Source organism: Accipiter gentilis, chromosome 19 (assembly GCF_929443795.1).
Source record: "Accipiter gentilis chromosome 19, bAccGen1.1, whole genome shotgun sequence".
Classification (NCBI taxonomy): Eukaryota; Metazoa; Chordata; class Aves; order Accipitriformes; family Accipitridae; genus Astur; species Astur gentilis.
Genome location: NC_064898.1, coordinates 11142420 through 11164647, shown reverse-complemented (window position 1 = coordinate 11164647; position 22228 = coordinate 11142420). Strand labels below are relative to the sequence as shown.

General features: G+C 44.5%; 1 protein-coding gene across 1 annotated transcript in view; it reads right to left on the bottom strand.

Annotated features, from left to right (window-relative positions):
• The window catches only part of GUCY1A2 (guanylate cyclase 1 soluble subunit alpha 2), a 167455-nt gene extending 146468 nt beyond the window's left edge, over window positions 1–20987 (bottom strand). Inside the window, exons 1-3 of the mRNA XM_049823385.1 lie at window positions 20733–20987; window positions 4669–4730; window positions 401–522 (exon numbers count right to left, since the gene is read on the bottom strand). Of these exons, the coding sequence (XP_049679342.1) occupies window positions 401–522; window positions 4669–4730; window positions 20733–20987 (439 nt within the window). The remainder of the gene's footprint in view (window positions 1–400; window positions 523–4668; window positions 4731–20732) is intronic.
• Window positions 20988–22228: the final 1241 nt, after the last annotated feature.

Sequence of the window (22228 nt, the reverse complement as noted above, 5' to 3'; positions counted from 1 at the left end):
CTCAGGCCCTCTATCCACCAGACCCATAGATGGTAAGAATATCTGTTGTTCTGTAGAACCCCTATAAAAACACTTGACATAATTCCAAGACCAAGGCCTGCACAGATGCAAGTCCATTTGCACTCAAAGCATTTGATACTTCCCTAATCCCTAATCACTGTGGGTATTGCACAATACACCTCCACTGACTCCACAGAAAAATCAGTCTGGATCGTCTCAAAAGCACAAAATATATGTAAAAAGGGAGACAAATGTAGTAACAGTGCACTGATACATAGCTGCTTACATTCTAAATTTCCTTTATTGGAGCAAAAATTCCTTGGTTCATTGTTGGTATTAGGATCATCAATAAACTTTCCTTCCAAATAAAGGAAACAGATTCCCTTGAAAAAATACATACCAAGTACATTAGCCGTGCACTGGAGAATTCCTGAGACATCTTCAGCTTCTTCACTGCCAGTACAGTCTGTATAGGAGCATCTGTTTGATATATTGTGAAAGTTCTTCTCTGCATCCCTGTAACTACAGTAAAAAAAAGTAAAAAAAGTTATAGCGTCTCCTTACACAAACACAACATCAACAACTGTCTTTCAGAAGTGGTGGTAAAGGATGCCTTTAGCTTCCCTTGTTTCCTCCTTCTTCTCCCCTCCATCACCCCCTTTCCCTTTGTGCATTATTACACACAGATGATACTGCATTAGTAGCCTGGTTATCTCAAGTATTATACAAGAATCATTTATACAATGAATTATATAAAGAAACAATTATACAATATTATCTGTAAGGAGAATGAAGACGTAAGAAAAAAATAGTACCAAAGGGGTGAGGCATGAGGGAAGGGTATACATAGCTGTCTTATATATCAATACGACTAGGGTGTTGTCTATAAAAAAGTTGTACAGTAAACTCCAAGCAAGATGTTTATGAGGCAATGGTGAGTATTTGTTAAGAATAATAAATCTTCCACATCACATTACATTAGCACTGCAAGTATAAAACCTAGCTTTCTCTGTGAATTAACTTCTGAAAAGATCTCAGCAGAAAGAAGGATGTCAAGCTGCAATTCACTATGCTATCAAAAATAAACTTTTTCTTATACCCTGTTAAAGTAAAATTTAGAAGAATCCCACCACTGATGAAAGGCACAGAGCTACGGTCTGATCAGTAAGAAATCAGCTACCATCTAAATTATTCTATTTGATTTAGTTTTGCTGGATTGTTTTTCCTTAATTCAACAGAAACAGAAGAGAAGCTGAAACTATGTTTAAAACAAAGTTTTATGCAGGTGATGAGGACAGAAGAGGGAATACAAGTGAAGAAAATACTGCAGCAGCGTGATAATGTACTTGGCAAAATATACAATTGATTTAGCTCAATGCACAGAGAACAGCTTTTCTAATGAGCATTTCATGAACAGTTTTGTTATGCTTTGTACTTCATAAATTGTGAAGAGCAGTTTTAAGGATTGGACTCTTCATCTGGTTAAGGTCTGCAAAATCTCAGCACCTGGGCTGCCAGCACCTGTGGAAAAGGACTAGAAAGGATTCAGAGCTGCACATCAGGTTACCCCCCAACAGGGAAACTGGTTCTCCACATGGAGTAAAGCATATTGGGGAGAGTGGGCTCATATTAAACAAGGAAAACCCGGAGATAGGGGCTGCTGGTGTGCTCTGCAGTGAGCTGCATGGTCTGTACAGATTTCCAGGTCTCCAGAAATGCCAGGCCACATGCCTGGCGGTAGGCCATGTGCTGACACACTGTCTGAGCTGACCCAGAGCCCAAAGTCACAGCCCAACCCCACCGCCATGCCAGGAGGCCAGGCCTCTTCAACCAGTGTCACCGACTCCCTGAATGACACCATGGCCACTCCTCACCTCTGATCTTGAGGTTCAACAAGGCTGAGTGCTGGGTCCTGCACCTGGGTCACAACAACCCCATGCAATGCTACAGGCTTGGGGAAGAGTGACTGGAAAGCTGCCCGGCAGAGAAGAACCTGGGGGTGCTGATTCACAGCCAGCTGAGTATGAGCCAGCAGTGTGCCCAGGTGGCCAAGGCGGCCAATACCACCCTGGCTTGTGTCAGAAATAGAGTGGCCAGCAGGACTAGGGAAGTGATCGTCCCCCTGTGCTCTGCACCGGTGAGGCCACACCTCGAATGCTGTGTTCAGGTTTGGGCCCCTCACTACAAGAAAGACATTGAGGTGCTGGAGCATGTTCAGAGAAGAGCAACGAAGCTGGTGAAGGGTCTAGAGCACAAGTCTTATGAGGAGCGGCTGAGGGAACTGGGGTTGTTTACTGTGGAGAAAAGGAGGCTGAGGGGAGACCTTATCACTCTCTACAACTACCTGAAAGGAGGTTGTAGCAAGGTGGGGGTCGGTCTCTTCTCCCAAGTAGCAAGCGATAGGACGAGAGGAAAATGGCCTCAAGCTGTGCCAGGGGAGGTTTAGATTGGATATTAGGAAAAATTTCTTCACTGAAAGGGTTGTCAAGCATTGCAACAGGCTGCCCAGGGAAGTGGTTGAGTCACCATCCCTAGAGGTATTTAGATGTGGTGCTTAGGGACATGGTTTAGTGGGACTTGGCAGTGCTAAGTTAACGGTCGGACTGGATGATCTTAAGGGTCTTTTCCAACCTAAATTATTCTATCATTCTATGACTCTATCTTGACCAGGACAGGAGATTTGATGAACATTTATGTTGTACCAGGTGTCAGTGCCAAGGCGATGGCAGAGGCGGCTGCATGGGCCAGGGCTGCCCCATACCACACACGGCCAGTTCCAGCCAGCTCCAGTCGACCTACTGCAGGGCACAGCTGAGCCCTGCAGCCAAGCAGGTAGCACCTCAGGGAGAATGAATCTAAGAAAGGGCAAAACACCTCATAGAGCTGAGGCGTGAGGAAAAGAACTGAGAGAAACAGCCCTGTGAACACCAAGGTCAGTGAACAAGGAGGGGGAGAAGGTGGTCCAGGCGCCGGAGCAGAGATTCCCCTGCAGCCCATGGGGAAGACCATGGTCAGGCAGGCCCTGCAGCCCATGGAGGACCACGGTGGAGCAGATATCCACCTGCAGCCCATGGAGGACCCCCCACACTGGAGCAGGTGGATGTGCCCTGAAGAAAGCTGCAGCCTGTGGAAAGCCTGTGCCAGAGCAGGGGAACAGCGTGAGAAGGATGGAGCAGCAGAGAGGAGCTGTTATGGACTGGCCACAGCCCCCATGTCCCTGTGCCACTCAGGGCAGGAGGAGGTAGAGAAGTCAGGACTGTATTTATCTCAACCCAGAAGCTTTCTTCATCATACTTTGTCCCCCTGTCCTGTTGAGCAGAGAGAACAAGAGAGTACAGCAGCTGTGTAGGGGTCTGGCAGCTGGCCACAGTCAACCCACCACAGTGTGTACCAACAGTAAAGATCATGGGGAGGGACAAATATAAGACATCCACTAGAGACGATGCTACATTAACCAACTCACACTGATGTTCAAAAAACTGAGTCAGTGTATTATAAGTCCCAGGAATTACAGGTTTTCAGAGTGTCCCAGTTTTAAACTTTGCCCATTAAAAAAAAGTACATCTAAGCCACATGTGGCCATAAATAAAAAGCCACATCGTTATTGCACACATGTTTTCCTCAAGGCACTGTATCATCCTCTGAAGTCTGCTAATGTGAGATTTCAAGCTATTTTTTCAGCAACTGAAAAAATTAGCAGCCAGAAGGCTTCTCCCCCTGCCTGCCCCACAGTGCACATCACAACTACCTGCTGAGATTGGTTCCCTGACTGCCCTTAGGTGCCAGCCACACTGCTAATATTGCAGATATCACCCACCAGGCTAGGGCTCCCTGTAAATTTTAACCAAACATTGAGAAACAGGCAAGGACAATTCCCTCCAGGGCACCAAGATTTGAAACTATGTCATAAATTCTAAAACAACCTTCAGCACAGCTTGAAAAAAAACCTCCTTTACATCTGTGTAATTAAATTCAGAGGACAGCATTCTTTGTCATATGGCACAGCCATTTAATGGCTATAGACATGCAGCCAATTGTATTGTGACTCAGTTAGGAAAAGTAAGTTACCTGTGACAGTAAAATATTTGTGCAGGTAAGGAAAATACTTGTGCAGGTAAGAAAAAGTTTGAAAGGAGATTATTTTAATCAATAGAAGAATGCCTTAGGTTTTCATGATGATATTTGCTATTACTTTCTTTTTATTCCTCAGTCGTCTATTAATTTTCTCAATGAACTCTTAAGTGGTGGCTTTCAGCCCTGCTTCTGCAAAAACCTGAAGTATGTAACAGTGTATGTATGTAACAAGCAGTGATGCAGGATTTTGCAACATTGGGACCTCAGGTCATAGCACAAATAACTTTTCCAGCATTCTCAGCCAGCTCTGTGGAAAGCAAATTGGAATAGATCTAATACTTTTACAAAAAGATTCCCTATTCTCCTTATATAGGAAACATTACTGTTAATGGAGCAGTTGTGCTCTGTTGGGATTGCATGGAAGCAGGACTGGACAGCAGTTTATCATTAACATCCATAGTATGTATAGTTACTCCCGAGCATCTCTAAGAATTTGAGAGAAATATTAAAAACCTTGTCACACAAGGCTGTGACTTGGGAATCATAGACCAAAACATGACCATGCACCTTTCACTACCTCACATTAACACTTACCCAATAACTTGATGCTCAAAATACTGTAGTGTCCTTTGAAGAGTTTGCCGAATGGTCTGAGGCTACAGAAGAATAATAAAAATAATTGTAAGATTAGGGAAGTATAGTACCATTTAATTAACAGATCTTTTAACACACTATTTTTCTCCAGCTTTACTCCTCCTCATCTTCTACCTGCCAGATGCCCATCACAACAATGGATATGAAATATTATTCATTCCCTGTATGTTACTTTACCATTTAAATAGGGATGAATTTTACAATATGACATAATTAATACTGCTTATAAAACTAGTTGTGCATAACAAAGGAGCTACTTCACTATTAGCTTTCAAAAACTATCACCCACCAATTATCTTATTAGTTTAAAATAATTAATTTAAAATAGAGTGCATGAAAATGCTATTATTTTGTGATGAAAGTATCACCAGGAAAAGGCATTGTGTTTTTAAACTTTGTATGTTCCCTGGAGCATTTTGTACTAAAGAATATTATAAAGACACCATTTATTTCGGCTTACTTTCCTGACAAGCTATGACTTTCCAGTTATCTTTTAAATTACCAGGAAACTCAAGTTCATCAAAAGAAAATCATGACATGCTTCAAGCATTTCTATGCTACTTCATTTTAATAGGTGTTCACCAAACTACATATGTGCATATATGTGTTTATTTGCATTATTACTACTACTACAGTGTTCACCAAAACACATATGTATATATATTTATTTTCCTTATTATTACTGCTGCTGAGGCTACTCTCATTATTTTGAATTAATTCATGAGAGATCTTTGGGTAAATAAAGCATTGTGAAATCCATGTCATTCTCTTTTGAATTTTCCAAGTTACTTATGGCAAAACATCACTCTTCCAAAATGACTTTGTACCAAATATGAGGTTTTTCACCTGTCCATTTTGTCCTGGTGCCAGAGGTCAGATAAAGGTACACAATTGGGATTTATAACCCTTCCTTCTGTATCAGAAGCACACAGGGTTATTTTCATTAGACTTGCAGCAGCAGACACTAAATTTTTGAGATATTTGGTTATTTCCCTACCACTTGGAAAAGACATCTAATTGTTTTGGAAAGTAGTAGTTGAAATAGTACCCCTTAATTAGAGGAATTTTATTCTAAAACTGCCATCATCTTTGAAAGTCTCAGATTTTGCTTACTGCTGTACAGATTCAGCAGTTCAAGAGCTGAGCTTTCTACCTACTCTCACTCCTGAGTTTGCAGAAGGAGGTATCTGTTTTGATGACAGCAGGAATGAAAAAGCATATACCAGGCTGCACTAGGTTTGTACAATTGTAAAAATTTCTTGTTTAATACCAAACTGTAAGAACATGTCTACCCTTTTGAATTCAAATGTATGCACTTAACAAGTGCATAAGGGGGCTTATAAGAAAGATGGGGACAAACTTTTTAACAGGGTCTGTTGTGATAGGACAAGGGATAATGGTTTTAAACTAAAAGAGGGTAGATTCAGACTAGATATAAGGAAGACATTTTTTACGATGAGGGTGGTGAACCACTGGAACAGGTTGCCCAGAGAGGTAGTAGATGCCCCATCCCTGGAAACATTCAAGGCCAGGCTGGACGAGGCTCTGAGCAACCTGATCTAGTTGAAGATGTCCCTGCTTATTGCAGGGGGCTTGGACTAGATGACCTTTAAAGGTCCCCTCCAACCCAAACTATTCTATCATTCTATGAGCAAAAATAAGCTCAAAATAGATGTAAACCTTGAAAGAGGGTTCTTTTGTTAGGTCTGTATCAGATTATTACTTCTCTGCTTTGTGGGAGCTAAGTTTCCTGTGCTAAAGGCATTAAAAGTTATATGTTCTCGCAAAAAACAACAGAAGCACCATATGAATGAAACCATCACATATCAAAAAACTACCCCCTTCTCAGTTGTAGAGCAGGTGTTGAAGTCCTTAGGCCTGATGGGCTACAAATATATTTCATGGCATGGTCTCACAGAGATTCAGAGATTTCCTGTGTTCAACAGGCAGAAAAATCCATTCTTCACGTATAGAAAAGAAGTATATTCCCACACTAGCAACAAAGCAAAGGAAAATGGCTTTAAGCTAAGAGGTCCAGACAGCTGCCATCTCCCATCTCCATACAGCATTTCCCTCAGCCCCACTCCCTACACACAGAACATTAGTACTCCACCAGCAACTCCTCTGATATAAAATAGGGAACGGTAGAAATGTTTGACTGTTAAATAAAATCTTCCTTCTGGTTCTGCCAAAGTGCTTTTACAGCAAGCGTACAGAAGGCAGCAATGTCTGATACCACAGCAGAGAGGAAGGAAAATAGCTTTTTGTCTTCTCAGGAAGTTTTGCAGCTTATGACACCTGAGCAATCCTCCACGGAATGTCTTTGCCTTTCTCATGCCTGACACACAGATGTTACACTCCTTACCCAGGGAAAAATCTTTTTGAGTACCTCAAGATTTGACCATACAAGCAACCTCCAAGTCCTGAGCTTATTTCATCAGTAGACCTCCCTTCTCCTGTAGTGCTGAATGAAAAAAAATAGCCCATGTTAACTCTCTCTTCTGCCTAACTGTTGTCAGACAATTTTTTACAATCCCATGAACTCACATCCCTTTTCACTGGTATCTCCTATGAAATCTTAGAAATTAAGGACAGATAAAATATAGGATTTACGATTAAAACGCTGGTCATAAAAAGAGCTCTATGTAATGTGCTCACAGCCAGTATGAAAACTGACCTGAGGAGTCACAAAGTCTTTCTTAATTTCTGAGAAGAATCATTACAGCATGTCACTGTGCATGGTTAAAAAGCCACTGTGCTCACCTTCTCAGTTTGCTGTATTTCATCACTAGCGAGTGTCATTTTGCTATAGATGCAATTCTGTAACTATGCCCATGACTAAACAAAACAGAAGAGATATGACATCTGCTTACATCTGCTTACTACTACAAGGGTAGTTTGGTGTACTAGTTCTTCCACTACTGACTACGCATTGCCCACGAGAGAGAGAGTGGGCAGGAAAACATTTCCACCTCTTTTTTGCATCTGATGGCAAGACTGGATGGAGGCAAAATAGCTAAACGTTCTCCTAGTAGCATAACACACATCACCCCTCAAGAAGTATAGTTCTGCCTGTAACAATACACCTCCTCCACCGCAATATAAGTCTGTGCCATGCAGGTACCCAGTGGCGCTTATTTACTGGAGAGGTTTTAAAGTTTCATGACCACTTAAAATGAAAGATTTAATATAAATGTAAAATAGCAACTATTACCTAAACCAGTAAATGTTAGCAATTCATTTTGATTATAATGATTTACTAATATTTGGTATGCATTACAAAAGGAATAGTCACATCAGTTCATGTTTCTAAGGGCAAATCAAATTAAGACATGCCAGTATTGCTACTGTTAACTGTAAATTAATCCAAGAATTGCCATACCAGATCATATCCAAGCTCCACCTGGAATGATGCTACATAATGTAGAAGGGAACACTGAAGATTTTCAAACTGATCTTTTGCATGGCAGAGGCTACAGGACTTCCCTGAATTAATACTGAATCCAGACATCAGGCCATGGCTAACCCTAATATGTCAGAATAAACTGTAAAAAAATCACCAAATCAATGACTCATACAGGTTTGAAGGAACCTCTGGAGGTCTTCTAGTCGAACCTCCTGCTCAAAGTAATTTGAGTTATGACTGGTTGTTCAGGTCCTTCTCCAGACAAGGTTTGAGTGTCTCCAAGGATGGCAATCCCACAACCTCTCCAGGCAACCTGTGCCAGTGTTTGAACACCCTCATCACAATTTTTTTTTTTTTCCTTAATACTGATTTGAAACTTCCCATTTGTGAGCTTTGTTGTTCGTCCCATCCTTCCACTGTGCACTCCTGTGAAAAGTCTGGCTCCATCTTCTCTACAAACCCTGATCAGGTAGCTGTAGACTGCAACAAGATACCCCTAAAGCTGGCTCTTCTTAAAAGGTGAACAGATGCAGCTCCCCCAGCCTCTCTTCAGATGTCACGTGCTCCATCCCCTGACCATCCTGGTAGTCCTCTGCTGGCCCCAGTATCAACCCCTGAGGAATATGCAGAAGTTAACTGGTTGCTAATTCAACTTTGTGACTCTGATGGCCACCTTTTTGAGCCCTAAGGTCCAGTCAATATTCCACCCACCTTATAATCCACTTAAGCAGTCCATGTCTCATCAGTTTGGCTCTAATGACACTATGGGAGACCATGCCAAAGACTTTCCGAAAGTCAAAGTAGGCAACATCACTTCATCCATTGAGCTAGTCATCTCATTACAGCAGTCAATCAGGTTGGTCAGGCACAATTCATCCTTGGTAAAGGGCATAAAAGTATGTAAAAGGTGTTAAAGAGAATAAAGGGGTAAAATTTGGCCTGGCTGTTCCCAATTGCCATCTTTTCCTTTTCTGTGCTAAGAAAAGCTTTCCAAAAGGACTTGCTCCATAACCTTCCCAGGTACTGAGTTCAGGCTGATTGGTCTGTAGTTGCCTGGATCCTCCTTGTCCTTCTTGATGCTGGGTGTGACATTTGGCTTTTTCTAGTCATCAAGTACCTCCCAATTGCTATGACTGGGAGGCTTTCCTATCTCCATCCCTTTGTGCTCAGGTAATGCCTCAATATCCCTCCAGAGCATCCCATCCCCACTTCCAACTTCTGTAGACGTGTTTTTTTGCATTTGAGCAAATGAACTCTTCTTATGCTTTGAGGAGGGTGTCAAAGGGTCCATGAAGAGCAATCAGCTTCTTGTGCCCTTTTACCTACAGGCTAGTTGCCCATTGAAACCTGCCAAGAAGATCCATGAAGAAGCCAAAATCTGTTCTCCTGAAGTACAAGGTTGTGATTCCACTTGTCTTTCCCACTTCTCTCAGTGTTTTGAACTCCAGCATCTCATAATCACTGTAGCCAGGGCTGCCCTCTACCTTTATACCTTCAACCAGTTCTTCCCTGTTTGTGAGCAATAGCTCCAGCCGAGTATTCCCCCCATCTCAGCCTACTGATCACCTACATTAAGAAATTGTCTTCAGCACACTCCAAAAATCTCCTGCACTGCTTGTGCTCAGACCTATTGCCCTTCTGCTGGATTTTGGGTTGGCTGAAGTCCCCCACGAGTACCAATGCCTGCATTTTGAGGTTTCATCCAGCTGTTGAAAGTCTTCCTCTGCTTTCACTTCTTGACCAGCCAGTGTGTAGCAGACATACCACCACATCACCCCTGCTCATCTGTCCTCTGTTCCTGACCCTCACACTCTGGGCCAGCTTGCTCTGTCCAAAGAGAACTTCCCATGCACTGCTGCCACCTCTTTGCGTAGAGCACAGCTCCTGCTCCTCACCGTCCCAGCCCATCCTTCCTGAAGAGCCTGTGTGCAACTCCTGCAGCACTCCTGTCCTGAGAGCCATTCCACACAAGGATGTGTGCAATTCCACAGGAAGTCCAAGCTCAGTGGCAGCATGGGGATGTCTAATACCACCTGTTTGCTCCCCATGCTGCCTGCATTTGGGCACAGGCACTTGAGATGGGCTCCCAGTCATGCTGCTTTCATGAGGTAAGCATAAGAGCCTCTTCCACCCTGTTGATCCCCTGATACTTCTTCACAGCTCTCCCTTCTCTTCAGAGAATGAAACCCCTTCCCCAACAAGCATACATTAAAGCCCTCCTCACAAGGTTCTGAAGCCTGTTGGCAAAGATACCCTCACCTCACTTTGTCAGATGAATGTCATTCTTGCTCAGCTGGCCTGGCTCCTCTGATAGCCCCATGCCCATGGAGACCAAAGCCCTGCCAGCAACACCAGCCACACAGTCAGAGACTGCCTTACTAGATTTGTCTACTCCAACCAGAGCCTTTCCCCCTCACCAGCAGGATCGAGGAGACACCAGCTGGGCACCCACACCCTTTTCCCTTGCACTCAAAGCCATGTAGTCACTCCTGATATATTCAAGGTCTCCCCTGGCTGTATCACTGGTGCCCACACGGATGAGCAGCAGTGGTCATAGTCCAAGAGGTAAACAAGCTTTGGTAGCCTCTTTGCAACACTATGTCCAAGCTCTTTGCAAGCAGCAAACCTCCTGAGGCAGCAAGGCAGGCTGGCAGATGACTGCCTCTGTCTCCTCAGGAGACAGTTTCTGATACCTACCACCCACCTTTTCTTGAAGGCTCTAAGGGTTGTGGCTCAGCTGGCTCTGATGCCTCATCCCAAGGAAGGTCATCTTTCCCACCTCTTCCCAGGGCACGGTACCTGCTCTGTAACTCCTGAACCACAGGTGGAAAAGGGGCCTTAGTTGTGTTGTCAGAAGTAACCAACCTCCAGCCTCCTCCTTCTCAGGAGTTTCTACCCTTGACCCTCAAGGGTTATTGCTATTTTTCCCTCCTTCCTTTCAACACAGGGCTCAGGTTCTTGGCTCTGCAAGGCCTCTGGAAAGACCTGTCCATCCTCCCTGATGCATATAGCCTGCCCACTATCTACTACAGCTCTTCCACCTGGGACCTCAGTGCTATAACCAGAGCACACTGCTGTTGCACACCAGCAGGCAGCAATCCTGACCGTGGCAGCCCTGCCATGACAGCCACTGTAACTCCACCAGCTGCCACTGTTTGCAGGATGCACTCATAGAGAAATCTGTCATTCTTGCTAGATATCACCCTGCTCTGCACTAGTGTGAAACTGGTTCAAGACCTGAAGCTAGAGGAGTAATAGCTCTTCAAAAGCACTTTTATGACAAACTGGAGAAAATACTGATGAAGATGCTTGTCTAAATGAACTTGATGTATTCCAGGTTTTTTAACTCAGACAAATTTGAAAGAGGATTGCAGTTTAAACACTGTGTACAATTTTTTTTATTTTTTTTTTATTTTATTTTCCCTTCTTCTAACTTCATTGACTCCAGTCTTGGAGACAAAAGGGAAAGGACTTCCACTTTAATTGCATCCCTTGTTATAAATGTCTTTCCTAAGGCAATCAAATGTAAGCTTTCCAATCTTCTCAGAGGGCAGTTACTTTAGCCTATTCCTTACCCATTTTCTGTTGCCTCTAAAATGTCTTTCATTTGATTGCAACACCTTCGGAAATAAACAGTATGGCTCATCTGCCCAACTGCAGGCACCCAAAGTGATTCACTTCATCCTCCAGTTAGCATCAAATACATGCCTGAGGACTCAGCCTTTAGAAACACCCATTTTTCCTTTTGTCTAGAAAAGATGTTAAGTGATTGCTTTAGACTTAGACATCTTTTAAATGTTTAAGTAAGGACAGACAAACCCCACCCTGAGATGACAGAACTGCACACAGTATCCCAGATGACTCAGTCTAAATTTACATAAATGCAGTTTCAAATTCTGCATCCCATTCCTTTTGCACCCTAAGATAACCACATAGAATCAGAGAAGAAAGGGACTGTATGGAACAGGGAGGTCCGAGCCAAGAGAGCAGCCGGTACACAGGCAGTTTCTCCTTAACCCTAACAAGGCTTCAAAGATTTTTCCTGGTAAAAGCTAAGTGGCTCCTAGCTGAGCCTCAGAAGTGCTTCAAGCAGTCATGCTCTTAAAAACTTGAGTGCTTAAAATTTTAGACATGAAAGTTGAAGCACTGAAGAGCATAATAGGCTCAGCTAGAAACCACTTTGCTTCTATCAGAATTTCTTTGAGGAAGACCATCGGGTCAGGGGGCTCCTCCAGACTCTTGTGCCCTGGGGAGCTGCTAAGTCCTTCCTAGAGGAATCCACACTTCTGCACACAGGAGAGGCAAGCTACCACAGATCGCAGCCAAATCAGCACTTTGGTGTTGGAAGTTTTACATGCTTCAAATTTGTAGTGTTCAATCACTAACTCAGCAGATGGGCAAGACTTTAATTGCCAGCTTCACTGCTGGTGACTGTTCATTAATGGAAAAACATTTCTTTTTGCGTATTTCAGAACCAATTTTAGTCAAGTCTTTGTGCATAGGTGATTATAGATCTCTAAGCACACATGTAGGTATGCACGTGGCCCATCCGGAAGGAAATAAACGGCAAAATAGTCATTCTCACATCCAGTCTGGGGTTTTTTTTTAATATTTACCCCATCATCATGAAAGAAGTGGAAAACTGTTCCTTCCCTGTCCTTCTGGTCACCAAAATACTGATGTTAAAGAGGCCATAAACAAAGAATCAAGGCTCCAGCTGAAGACAAACATTTATCAACATCCCCAAATGCTGGGAGTGGGGAGATAAGCATTGAAATTGCTGCAACTTGGGAAAAGAAGAGCTGAAAAAGAAAAGGAAGGCTCCTTTGGCATCTGACGATTTTCTGATCATGGAAAAAGGAGTAAAGCTCCCTACCAGGTCCTTGCAGGTCCTGCACAGCCAGGATCCCTCCCTGTCCCCTTCCCTGAAGAACAGAATGAAAGGGCACAGACAGAAATCAGAAATGGAGAAGTAGAGACCAAACATAAGCAATCATTTGAAAATTTAAAAAAAATCATCATTGGGGGTTTAATAGTGCTTTTGAAAATATAATCAGGAAAAAAAAAAAATTTTTACTCTCTAGTTTCTGAACCTTTAGGATGCACTTATTTTTTTCTTTGTAACTATACAAGCTAAAAGCGTGTTTTTTCTTCATGAAAACCAGCTCCCTGATTCCAGAGGTTTGTGTTTTAGATAAAAGCACCAACTGCTTGCAGACCAGATGACTAGCACCAGATTTGGTATCAAGACAGGAAGGTGCAGAATCCCCAGGAGAGGACTGTTTGGGGATCCAGAGCAGGCTGACTAACAGATGGAGGCAAAACAAGCTGCCCTACAACAGTCCACGATGATCTGGACACGACCGGGTGAGGGTGCAGCGCCTGAGCTCACTACCACCTGGCACCTAAACCTGAGACCATTCTGCTCCTCAGTTCATGCAAACTGGGGTACTCTTCACAGAGAAACACTTGTGCACATCAGAGAAAATGTCTTAATCTAATAAATAACCTTGAGAATAAGAATTTTACCCCGTACTATTTCATGTCAATAACAATGCAAACACTCTGAAGAAATAAAGCAGAGCTAAATAATAATTAGAAAATATAGCTCCTGCATCCCCAGCTGCCTTTCAACTAGAAGAATCACAGGCACTATGGATGGAAATTGCCTATTAGATCATCTAGTCTAACTCCTTGACAGTGAAGGATAAATATCTCAGGATGCTATCCATTATAATACCGGCTGGGATCACTTTGTTCATCTTTGAATTTCAGCCATGTCTGGAATGGATAGCAGATCTGTTCTGTGCTGCAGAAAGAATGTATTCAGTAGGTGAGAATATAATAGATGATCTACTGCTAATGCTACCTCTTCATCTTTTAATGCAACTCACATCTACTACATAAAATCATCAGTGCTACTCTAGCAGACAGATAGGAAATGAAAGGCTTTTCATGTCAGTGCTTCTCAAGGAATTTCTTCTGCCAGGATAGAACAAACCCACTTTCTTCAGTATAACTGGACATGATTTTATATGCAGAGCTGCAAAGATGCTTATCCCTTTGAGACCTATAGACAAACCACAGATTTTTCTTGACTTCATTTTGAAACTTAGTTTGAGAGTTAGCAAGCAGACACATCTAGAAAGAATTTGGGTATGAGATGGAATCTTTTCTTTTACTCAAAGAGTTTTGTAACAGCCTTTAACATTAGCACAAGAGGTAGAAGGAAAGAGGGCTTTTCTCTGTGTTAACATTGTATGCTTCACCAGGAGTACATTGGACAACTGTGAAGTGGTAACTGTCTCTGCTCAAGCAGTTGCAAATGAAAGACGTTCACCATCATTTTGATGTAGCCATGACTGCACACTGCTACTTAGGGGCATATACTGATGATCATAACATTCCCTTCTACTTTGCAATGTCTTTCTCTATTATATGCACCTGGACACTTTGGCCTGGGGAGAGGCAGAGAAGCACAAAACAACAGAGATCAATTTTGTGGGATTAACACTGGTGCTGCCACGCTCTGGTTTGTCGGCCAGCGGTTGAGATCTGCCTGTGGGCAGGCCTGATCCCCAGCGGGGATATGCTCTCTGCTTCCAAGCAGCAAAGATGCCTGCAATGTATCAATGTTTCCGAGACACGTTTTTTTCCAAGCACTGTAGGTAAGTCAAGGTTTCAGCCTGGAACTATACAAACACTAAGAAATCAACAATTACTGTGATCGGTCTAAGCACTAGATAGATGTCAAATATTCAAACTCACCCAAAATAAAATTTCATCAAGATCAATACAATGCTGCAGGCACTCCAGTGCAGCTAAAGTGATTTTTTTAATATTTTATTTGCTGGGCCTGAAGTTCCCTTGAATGAGATGTTAAACTACTGGACAAGACAAACAAACAAAACCCACCGTGATGCTCATATTGATAAGGTTTTCCAGAATATTCCTGTTTAAGCCACCACAGCTCTGTTCCATGCTATGAAATAGCAGTTTGACTGGCTACAGACTGCTCATATGACCTTGTGTATAAATGGCTTTTCTCTCTGTTAAGTTGAAAGATACCAGGAAAAAGTCTGATTTTATCATACTTTAAAAAAAAAATAATCCTATTTTCCTGTTGGAATTAGAAATTAGGAGTCTCTCGGGGGATGTGCCTTTCTTCACCATTTTCATGCTTTTTTTTCCTTCACAGCTTCATTCCTGAGAAGGATGTTACTCAAGTAAAGCTCATCCAGCTGGGCTATTAAATGAATAAGCTCATCACACTGCTGATATGGTTATAATTTGACATTACTTTACTTCATTCAGAAAGACAGGCAGAAGTTACTCCTGCAACAGTAGAGCTTAGATACACTTGATGGGTTAATGGGAATCATAAGGAGCTCAGAATACTCGTGCAAAATTTTTTCAAAATCTCATGTAAAAATCAATTTGTTACTTTTCTTGCTAGCAGCAACAACTTGTTATTGCTACTAAAAATAGTAGTTATTCCTTGAGAGTAAGTGGTAGAGGTTTACGATGGAGCCATGTTCAATCTGAGCTGCTGTATTGCAACTTCTCCACCAAAACCCCAGCTCCACTCACTGGAGGATACACTTGCAATTAAGTAATTTGAGGTTACAGCAATTCTGTGATGTACACTAACCTAAAAGACTGTCTTTAGGTTCACTTTTCTCCCACTATTGGGGAGAAAGGCGTATTCAAAAAGGCACTTCTTAAATTCAAACTATTTTGGCCAGTAGCAGGTTCCTAACTTAAACAGGAAAAAAATGTTCTCATTTCAATGTGTCTTCAACTGGGCCTTTAAAGACTAGCAGGAATAATTCTGAATGAACAGAAAAGTATATCAGAAGTGATTTTCACTTAATAATGTTTATAGTTCAAGAGATGTGTTACATAGGCCATTCAGAAAATAAAATCAAATGGAAATGTAAGTCGGTTTAATGCTGTGTCATGCTGTAATTCTCTTTCCAGATAGATCAGTACAGCGCTTTGGGGTACACAGTCTCCTCTGAATGCATACCCAGTCACTCTCAGCTCCTTCAGGGTAGTCCATGCCCCTTAAATGGGAGCAGAGTATTTGACTTTTCAAATCAGTGACAAATTATTTTTTTTCTGATTTTGATTCTATTTTCAGCCTGTTATTGGATACAACTCAAGAAAGAACTGGAGCAAATGTGAAAACTGCTGCAAGGAACTCGAATTCAGTAAGATACTAAATGGCATTTCTACAGAATAAAACTGTGTCTACTGATGCCAGGACATCATTCCCATATAGCAGAACTCTTAAAGGCAGCAAAAATCATGTTGATAATGAATAGCACATAGTACCATCATCTCTAGTTATAATTAATCAAAATTTATGTCATTGTGGGTGTAAAGTTCATCCTTTAAAATGGGACACAACAACAAAGCTGGAATCACAAGAAAAATATATCATTAAATTTGCTTGTGATATACATATAATTATTGCAGTTGATTTCTTAAAAACAAAGTATTAAATCAATGTCCCTACTAGGTTCCCAGCATTTTATTATTTATCTCCAAAAACCTGAACTCAGCCCAGTGAGCAGGGCACTATTAGGTTTGACAGCAGCTGGATCTAGCTCAAAAGTTCTCTGATAGAGCAGGTAACCAAAGATCCTCTGATGGTGGTTCAGATGAAGGACAGAAGGGACATCTTTGCCCAGTCAGGAACATCATTTAGGAACATGTTAGAGTGGATGGGAGCTGCCTACACAATTACAGGCTCAGCTTTGCAGGGACATCACAGGCACAGAGGCTGTGAGAGGGCAGAGCCAGACATGGGGCCATAATCATGGAGCACTGTTGGCCACAAAGATAAAGGAGTCACAAGAGCTGAGTGTGTGCAACACCCAGGCCTTATTGCACAGAGCAGCTAAGTTTGGTCCCACAAAACAGCATTTTCACACTCAGGTGCTGAGCACAGTCCCGGATGGGCACAGTTCTCCCAACCCTTTGGGGTGCAGCATCCAGCTGTGCCTGAGTGCTGGGAGAGCCTCAGCTCTCCTGCTGTCAGTGCTCCTGCTTACTCAGCAAAACAGTACTTCGGGGGGCAACAGGGCAGCAACTTGATGTGATGTTCAGTATATGCACAGTTAGTTTGTTGAGTACAGCTGTGACAGAAAGCTGCCTCCTTTCTTGCATTGCTGCTTCTCTTTCTCCCTGGTACACCCTGCTTCCCTGGCCTGCCCCAGCACACTCCATTCATGAATGCCAACAGTAGGGTACATTTGGAGGTCTGCTCATCTTCCTCATCACCACATACTTTTCTTCAAAATACGCAGCTGTTTTGGTGGGAGGTAAGCCCTATCATTCTCCTAGTTCTGGCTGTTAAAAAATAGAGGCTTTTGGTTAAGGAAGTTTCAGATGAACAGCGTCCATCCCTCAGCAATCCAGGCATGTCAGCAAACATTTAGGAACCCACAGGAACATAAAATGGCCCTGTGCCGATTGAGGATCAGACCCTGGTTTTAAGAGAAAAGTTGGAAAATCATGTGTGCCGGAAAGCGCTAGAAGCTGTTCTCCAGGAGCAAGCAGAATGGGTTGGATTAAGTGCTGCAACACAGGACGGTTCACCTTTTAGTTTTTCCCACAGTTCACACAAATATTACAAAAAAGTAATATTTGTACAAAGTCACACTCAGCTAAACTTGAGACCAAGATTACAAGTGATACTATGCACTAACCTCTTTTCACTATATTTTAGTATAAAGTGTCTCAAATACTTCATTACTGCATTTTACTCTACAGAATCTCTTTCCACTGACAGTACAGTTGTACTAACTCATAAATACATTGCACAGGAGACAGTAATATTTTCACACACATTTTTGCGCTACTGCTCCTAAGACCTAGCCTGCTTGCACAGCCTTCTTGCTGCTCTGCCCCACAGACAGAGCTCTTGCTCAGCTCCTTCACCCCTTGGATGCTCCTTCTTGCTCAGTTTGAGGCTCTCCACATCCCCAGAGCAGCTCTCGGTAGCCCCTGCTACTGCCACATTGAAACAACATCACCCCAGAGATGTCTCTGCATTCCACAGTAGTATTAAACACATACACAGAATTTTTCCTCAGTGAAAACACACAAAAATATTTTACTCGGTATTTCAATCCTAGGCATTGCTGAAGGAAAGCACAAAGTTAAGGCTAAGTATAAAATAAACATCAGGAACCTGTAGCATCCTTCAACTTTGAAAGTGTTCAGCACTGGGATGGGAACAAATTGCTGCTGCCTTCATGTTGGAAAGGAAAACATTAAACCATTGCAGGCAATATATACAGTATATACATTCACCACACTCGTATGTATATAAATACATGTTTATATACTTAACAGAGACACATAGCTATAGTATCATGGAATGAAGTTATATGTACATCTAAAGTAAATGTATTAAAGCTTTTTGTTAAGAAAGAACACATGTCAATGCACCCTTCAGACTTGCCTTTTAATTTTACAAATAATGGAAATTAGTCCCATTTGACACTAATTTTATAGGCAAAGTATTATTTTTTTTTTACTTCTAATTAAAGTTGTTCCTGGTTTATATTAGCAGATGTGCAAAAATAATCAGATTCAAAGCATTACACACATGGTAACTTGACTTGTTACAAGAAAGCATATATTCAGTATCACAGAACAGATTCTCAATAAGAAAAAAATGCACCAAAATAACAATGCACCTGAACAGTGATTTCTCAGAGTGAAAAACAAAAAGACAGGGGACTTGATTCCTTTCTTATACTGTGATTGTGACAACGTGACTTTTTAGATTTAATTACATCAATTTATGCCGAAATGTGTAAGATGGGAGTGAAGCACTAGTTACGATGCCAAGATAAAAAGGGAAATGTTAAGCAATATGTATCACATATCAAAATTTAAAAATAACACAGTTTTTCAGCAATAAGGGTTGCTATAATTATCTCCCAAGGAAACCATGGAAGCTGTTGTTTGGGACATCAGAACCAGACTGCATGAAATTTTTGCATTCTTAACTGAAATTTGTGTGAGAGCAGGAAGGAAAGAGGACTATAAGATCTATCAAAGTTTTCCTCATATCTTCATAAAGAATGTGTTTATTTTGAAAACAAATTCAACAATTCATCAAAGCTGTAAAACTGTAATTGTCTTTTATAGTAACTCAGTACAGGAGGTAATCATCAAAGCTGGGAAAATACAAATACTAAGGTTATCTAAAAATATTCACTGAGCTACTTCAGAATACTTCAAATATTTTGGGTAACAGATGCTCTAATTATACCATTGCATTATTACCAAATTAAATAGCTTCATTTCTTTTTTGTACTAAAACAAGACAGGTCACCTGAGATACCATCTATTAATATCAGCATTACAAGACCAGATTCCCAGTGGAGAGGGAAAAAATCAATGGGAAAGAAAAGTCTTAACTGAAACTGGATGACTATTAGCTATGTAATGCACTGCTAAATTGTCCCATAAAACAGCTTGTCTACTCCTCTCTAGCCAGTTCAAGAAACGCCAAAGAGTATATTAAAAGCAAAGCAAATGCATAGCTGATGGTGCTGAGACCCGTCATTTCCAAAGCTGGATAACAATATGCAAAAAGATGATCCAATGCCACAATAGCAGATACAGTTGTCTTACTGATTAAGGCTACTTGTTGCAATTAATGTTTTATACCTTAACACATTAAAACATCTTGGAGACCAAAAAAGCATTCAGTTGCAGCTAAAACTTTATGAGGAAAATTTAGTGATGGTCACAGAGGTATTTATAGGAGCATAGCACAATCATAACAGAAAGGCTGGAGAAGAACCTTCTGTTTTACATGAATCTACCAGAACTCCTGAGACATTGATTTCAGTCTTACAAAGCGATAGCAGCGTACGTTACAGGTTCTACCCAAATTCACTCCTTATTTTAGCATACTCAGTGCTTCAATGATTCTCAACTACAGGTGCAGCTATCCAGATAATCCTAAATCATGGATTTCAAAGTGCACGTTAAAGAAACTGATCTGTCAGGAATGCCAGTGCATCTGGGAGGCAGGGCGAAATCTGTTGCCGAAATATTTCTTAACACAAAGTCGAAACTTTTTTTTTTTACCTTGCTCAGTACAGAGAAGCCCTATAAATGTAAGAAGTTCCCATCGTCTCCGCGATGAAGGAAGTATGTGCATGCCAAGCATCAAACAGAAGTAACTTTTTCTGAAAAGGTGTTGCTAGTACGAGACAGTGATAAGCGCTTTATGATTTTACCATTTTCTTTTAATTCAGAAAGGGACTCGGCGGAGACGACAAACCCAGCTAAACCGGCAGCAGCGCGCCTTTCTGCCACCCGACCCGATCTCCAGCGCCGGGCTGCCGAGACCTTCACTCACGCCGGTTTGAGGGGCCGGCAACCCGCAGCAGAGGCGGGCACGGCGGGGGCAGGGGACGCCCGGGAGGCAGGGGACGCCCGGGAGACAGGGAGGCGGGCGCGGGCACCGCCGCCTCCTTCCCGACACAGACCCGACCCCGCGGAGCGGCCGTGGGGCGGAAGGGCCGGGGCCGAGCGCGGCGCTCCGCGGCCGTGGGGCACTCACCGCGGGGGCGGTCAGGCGGCGGATGCTCTCGCCCAGCGAGTCCAGGTTGACCCGCCGGCGGCGCGGCGCGCGGCGCGCCCCGGCGCTGGCCGCGGCGGCGGCGGCGAAGGGGGCGTCGGCGGGGCCGGGGGGGCTGCGGCTGCCGTTCCAGCAGAGGCGGGACAGGGGACACTCGCCCTCCTCCTCGGGGCTGGTCTCCGGGCAGTCCGACCCCAGCGAGCTGAAGGACTCCGAGGAGATCTTGCGCCGGGACATGGTGTCGCGGGGCGGCGGCGGCGGCGGCGGCGGCGGCGGCGGCGGCGGCTCGGCTCAGCGCGGGGCGGTGTGCAGCCGCGGCGGGCAGCGCCGAGCCGCGCGGCCGCGGGGGCGGCCGCCTCGCATGGCCGCGGGTGCCCCTGGGCGGGAGGCGGCGGCGGAGGCGCCGCGCCGGGGCCGGGGCCGGGGCAGCCCGCGCCCCTCGGCGCGGCTGCCCGGCTCCGCGCTTCGCCGCGCCCGGACGGGGGAGTAGGCGTGCTGCGCGGCGCGGCGCCGGGAGCCTTTAAAGCGGCGGCGGCGGCGGCGGCGGCGGCTGCGGCTGCCCTCCTCTGCCTCGGCCGCCCGCCCTCGCTCTCCCCTCCCCCGGCTCCCTCGCTGCTCCGCGGGAATCACGTGTTGTTCGGAGCCCTTTCCCCCTCCTCCTCCCGCTCGCCGCCTCCCCCCGCCCCGCTTGCCGCCTGTGGCGCTCGGCCCCGCTCGCCGCCGCCCGCAGCCGCCGCCTGGCCCCGCTCCCTCGCGCCGTGGAGGCGGGGGACGCTGCCACCGCCCCGCGCGGCCTCCGGCGGCCGGCAGCACCGGCGGGCGGGCCGAGGGCCGAGGGCCGGAGCCGGCGCGCAGCCCGCGCTGCCGCCGCTGCCGGCTGCTGGGAGGGCGCGCAGGGCGCTCGGCTCTCGTCCCTGCGCTTTGGAGCCAGGCGGAGGGGGAGCGGGCCCATACCCCCCCGCAAGCCTCCGCGGGGAGCGGCCGTGGCCGCGCAGGGTCGGGGGGCGCCCTGGGCCCTCTCGGTGCGGCCGTCCCCGCCCCGCGCCGCCGCCGCCGCCGCCGCAGCCGCCGCCACCGCCCCCCGGCCCGCTGCGGTGCTGGACAGCTCCCTGCGCCTGTAGGCCGGGGAGAGCGGCGGGGGCAGTGGGTCCTCATTCCCCACCAGCCGGTTACAGGCAGCGAGCTTTTCGGAATGGCATTCGGGAAGCTGAAGCTTCGGAAAGAAAGCATTTTAAAAAGCTGGGGAGGCTGGATGCTGCCATCAGTTTTCAGAGGCAAAAGTTCTTCTCACCTTTGTGCCAGCATTGCTCGCGCTAACGTTGCGGGTCACATCCAGAAAAGAAGAAACTAAATTCATTCCCCTGTTGCAGCCCTGTGCTACAGCCTTGCAAAAGGAGAAAGAAGGGAGGTGGAGGACACAAAGCAGAGGAGCTTGGACACAGGATGACACCCTTGAAGACAATACAAGGTGTCTCCTT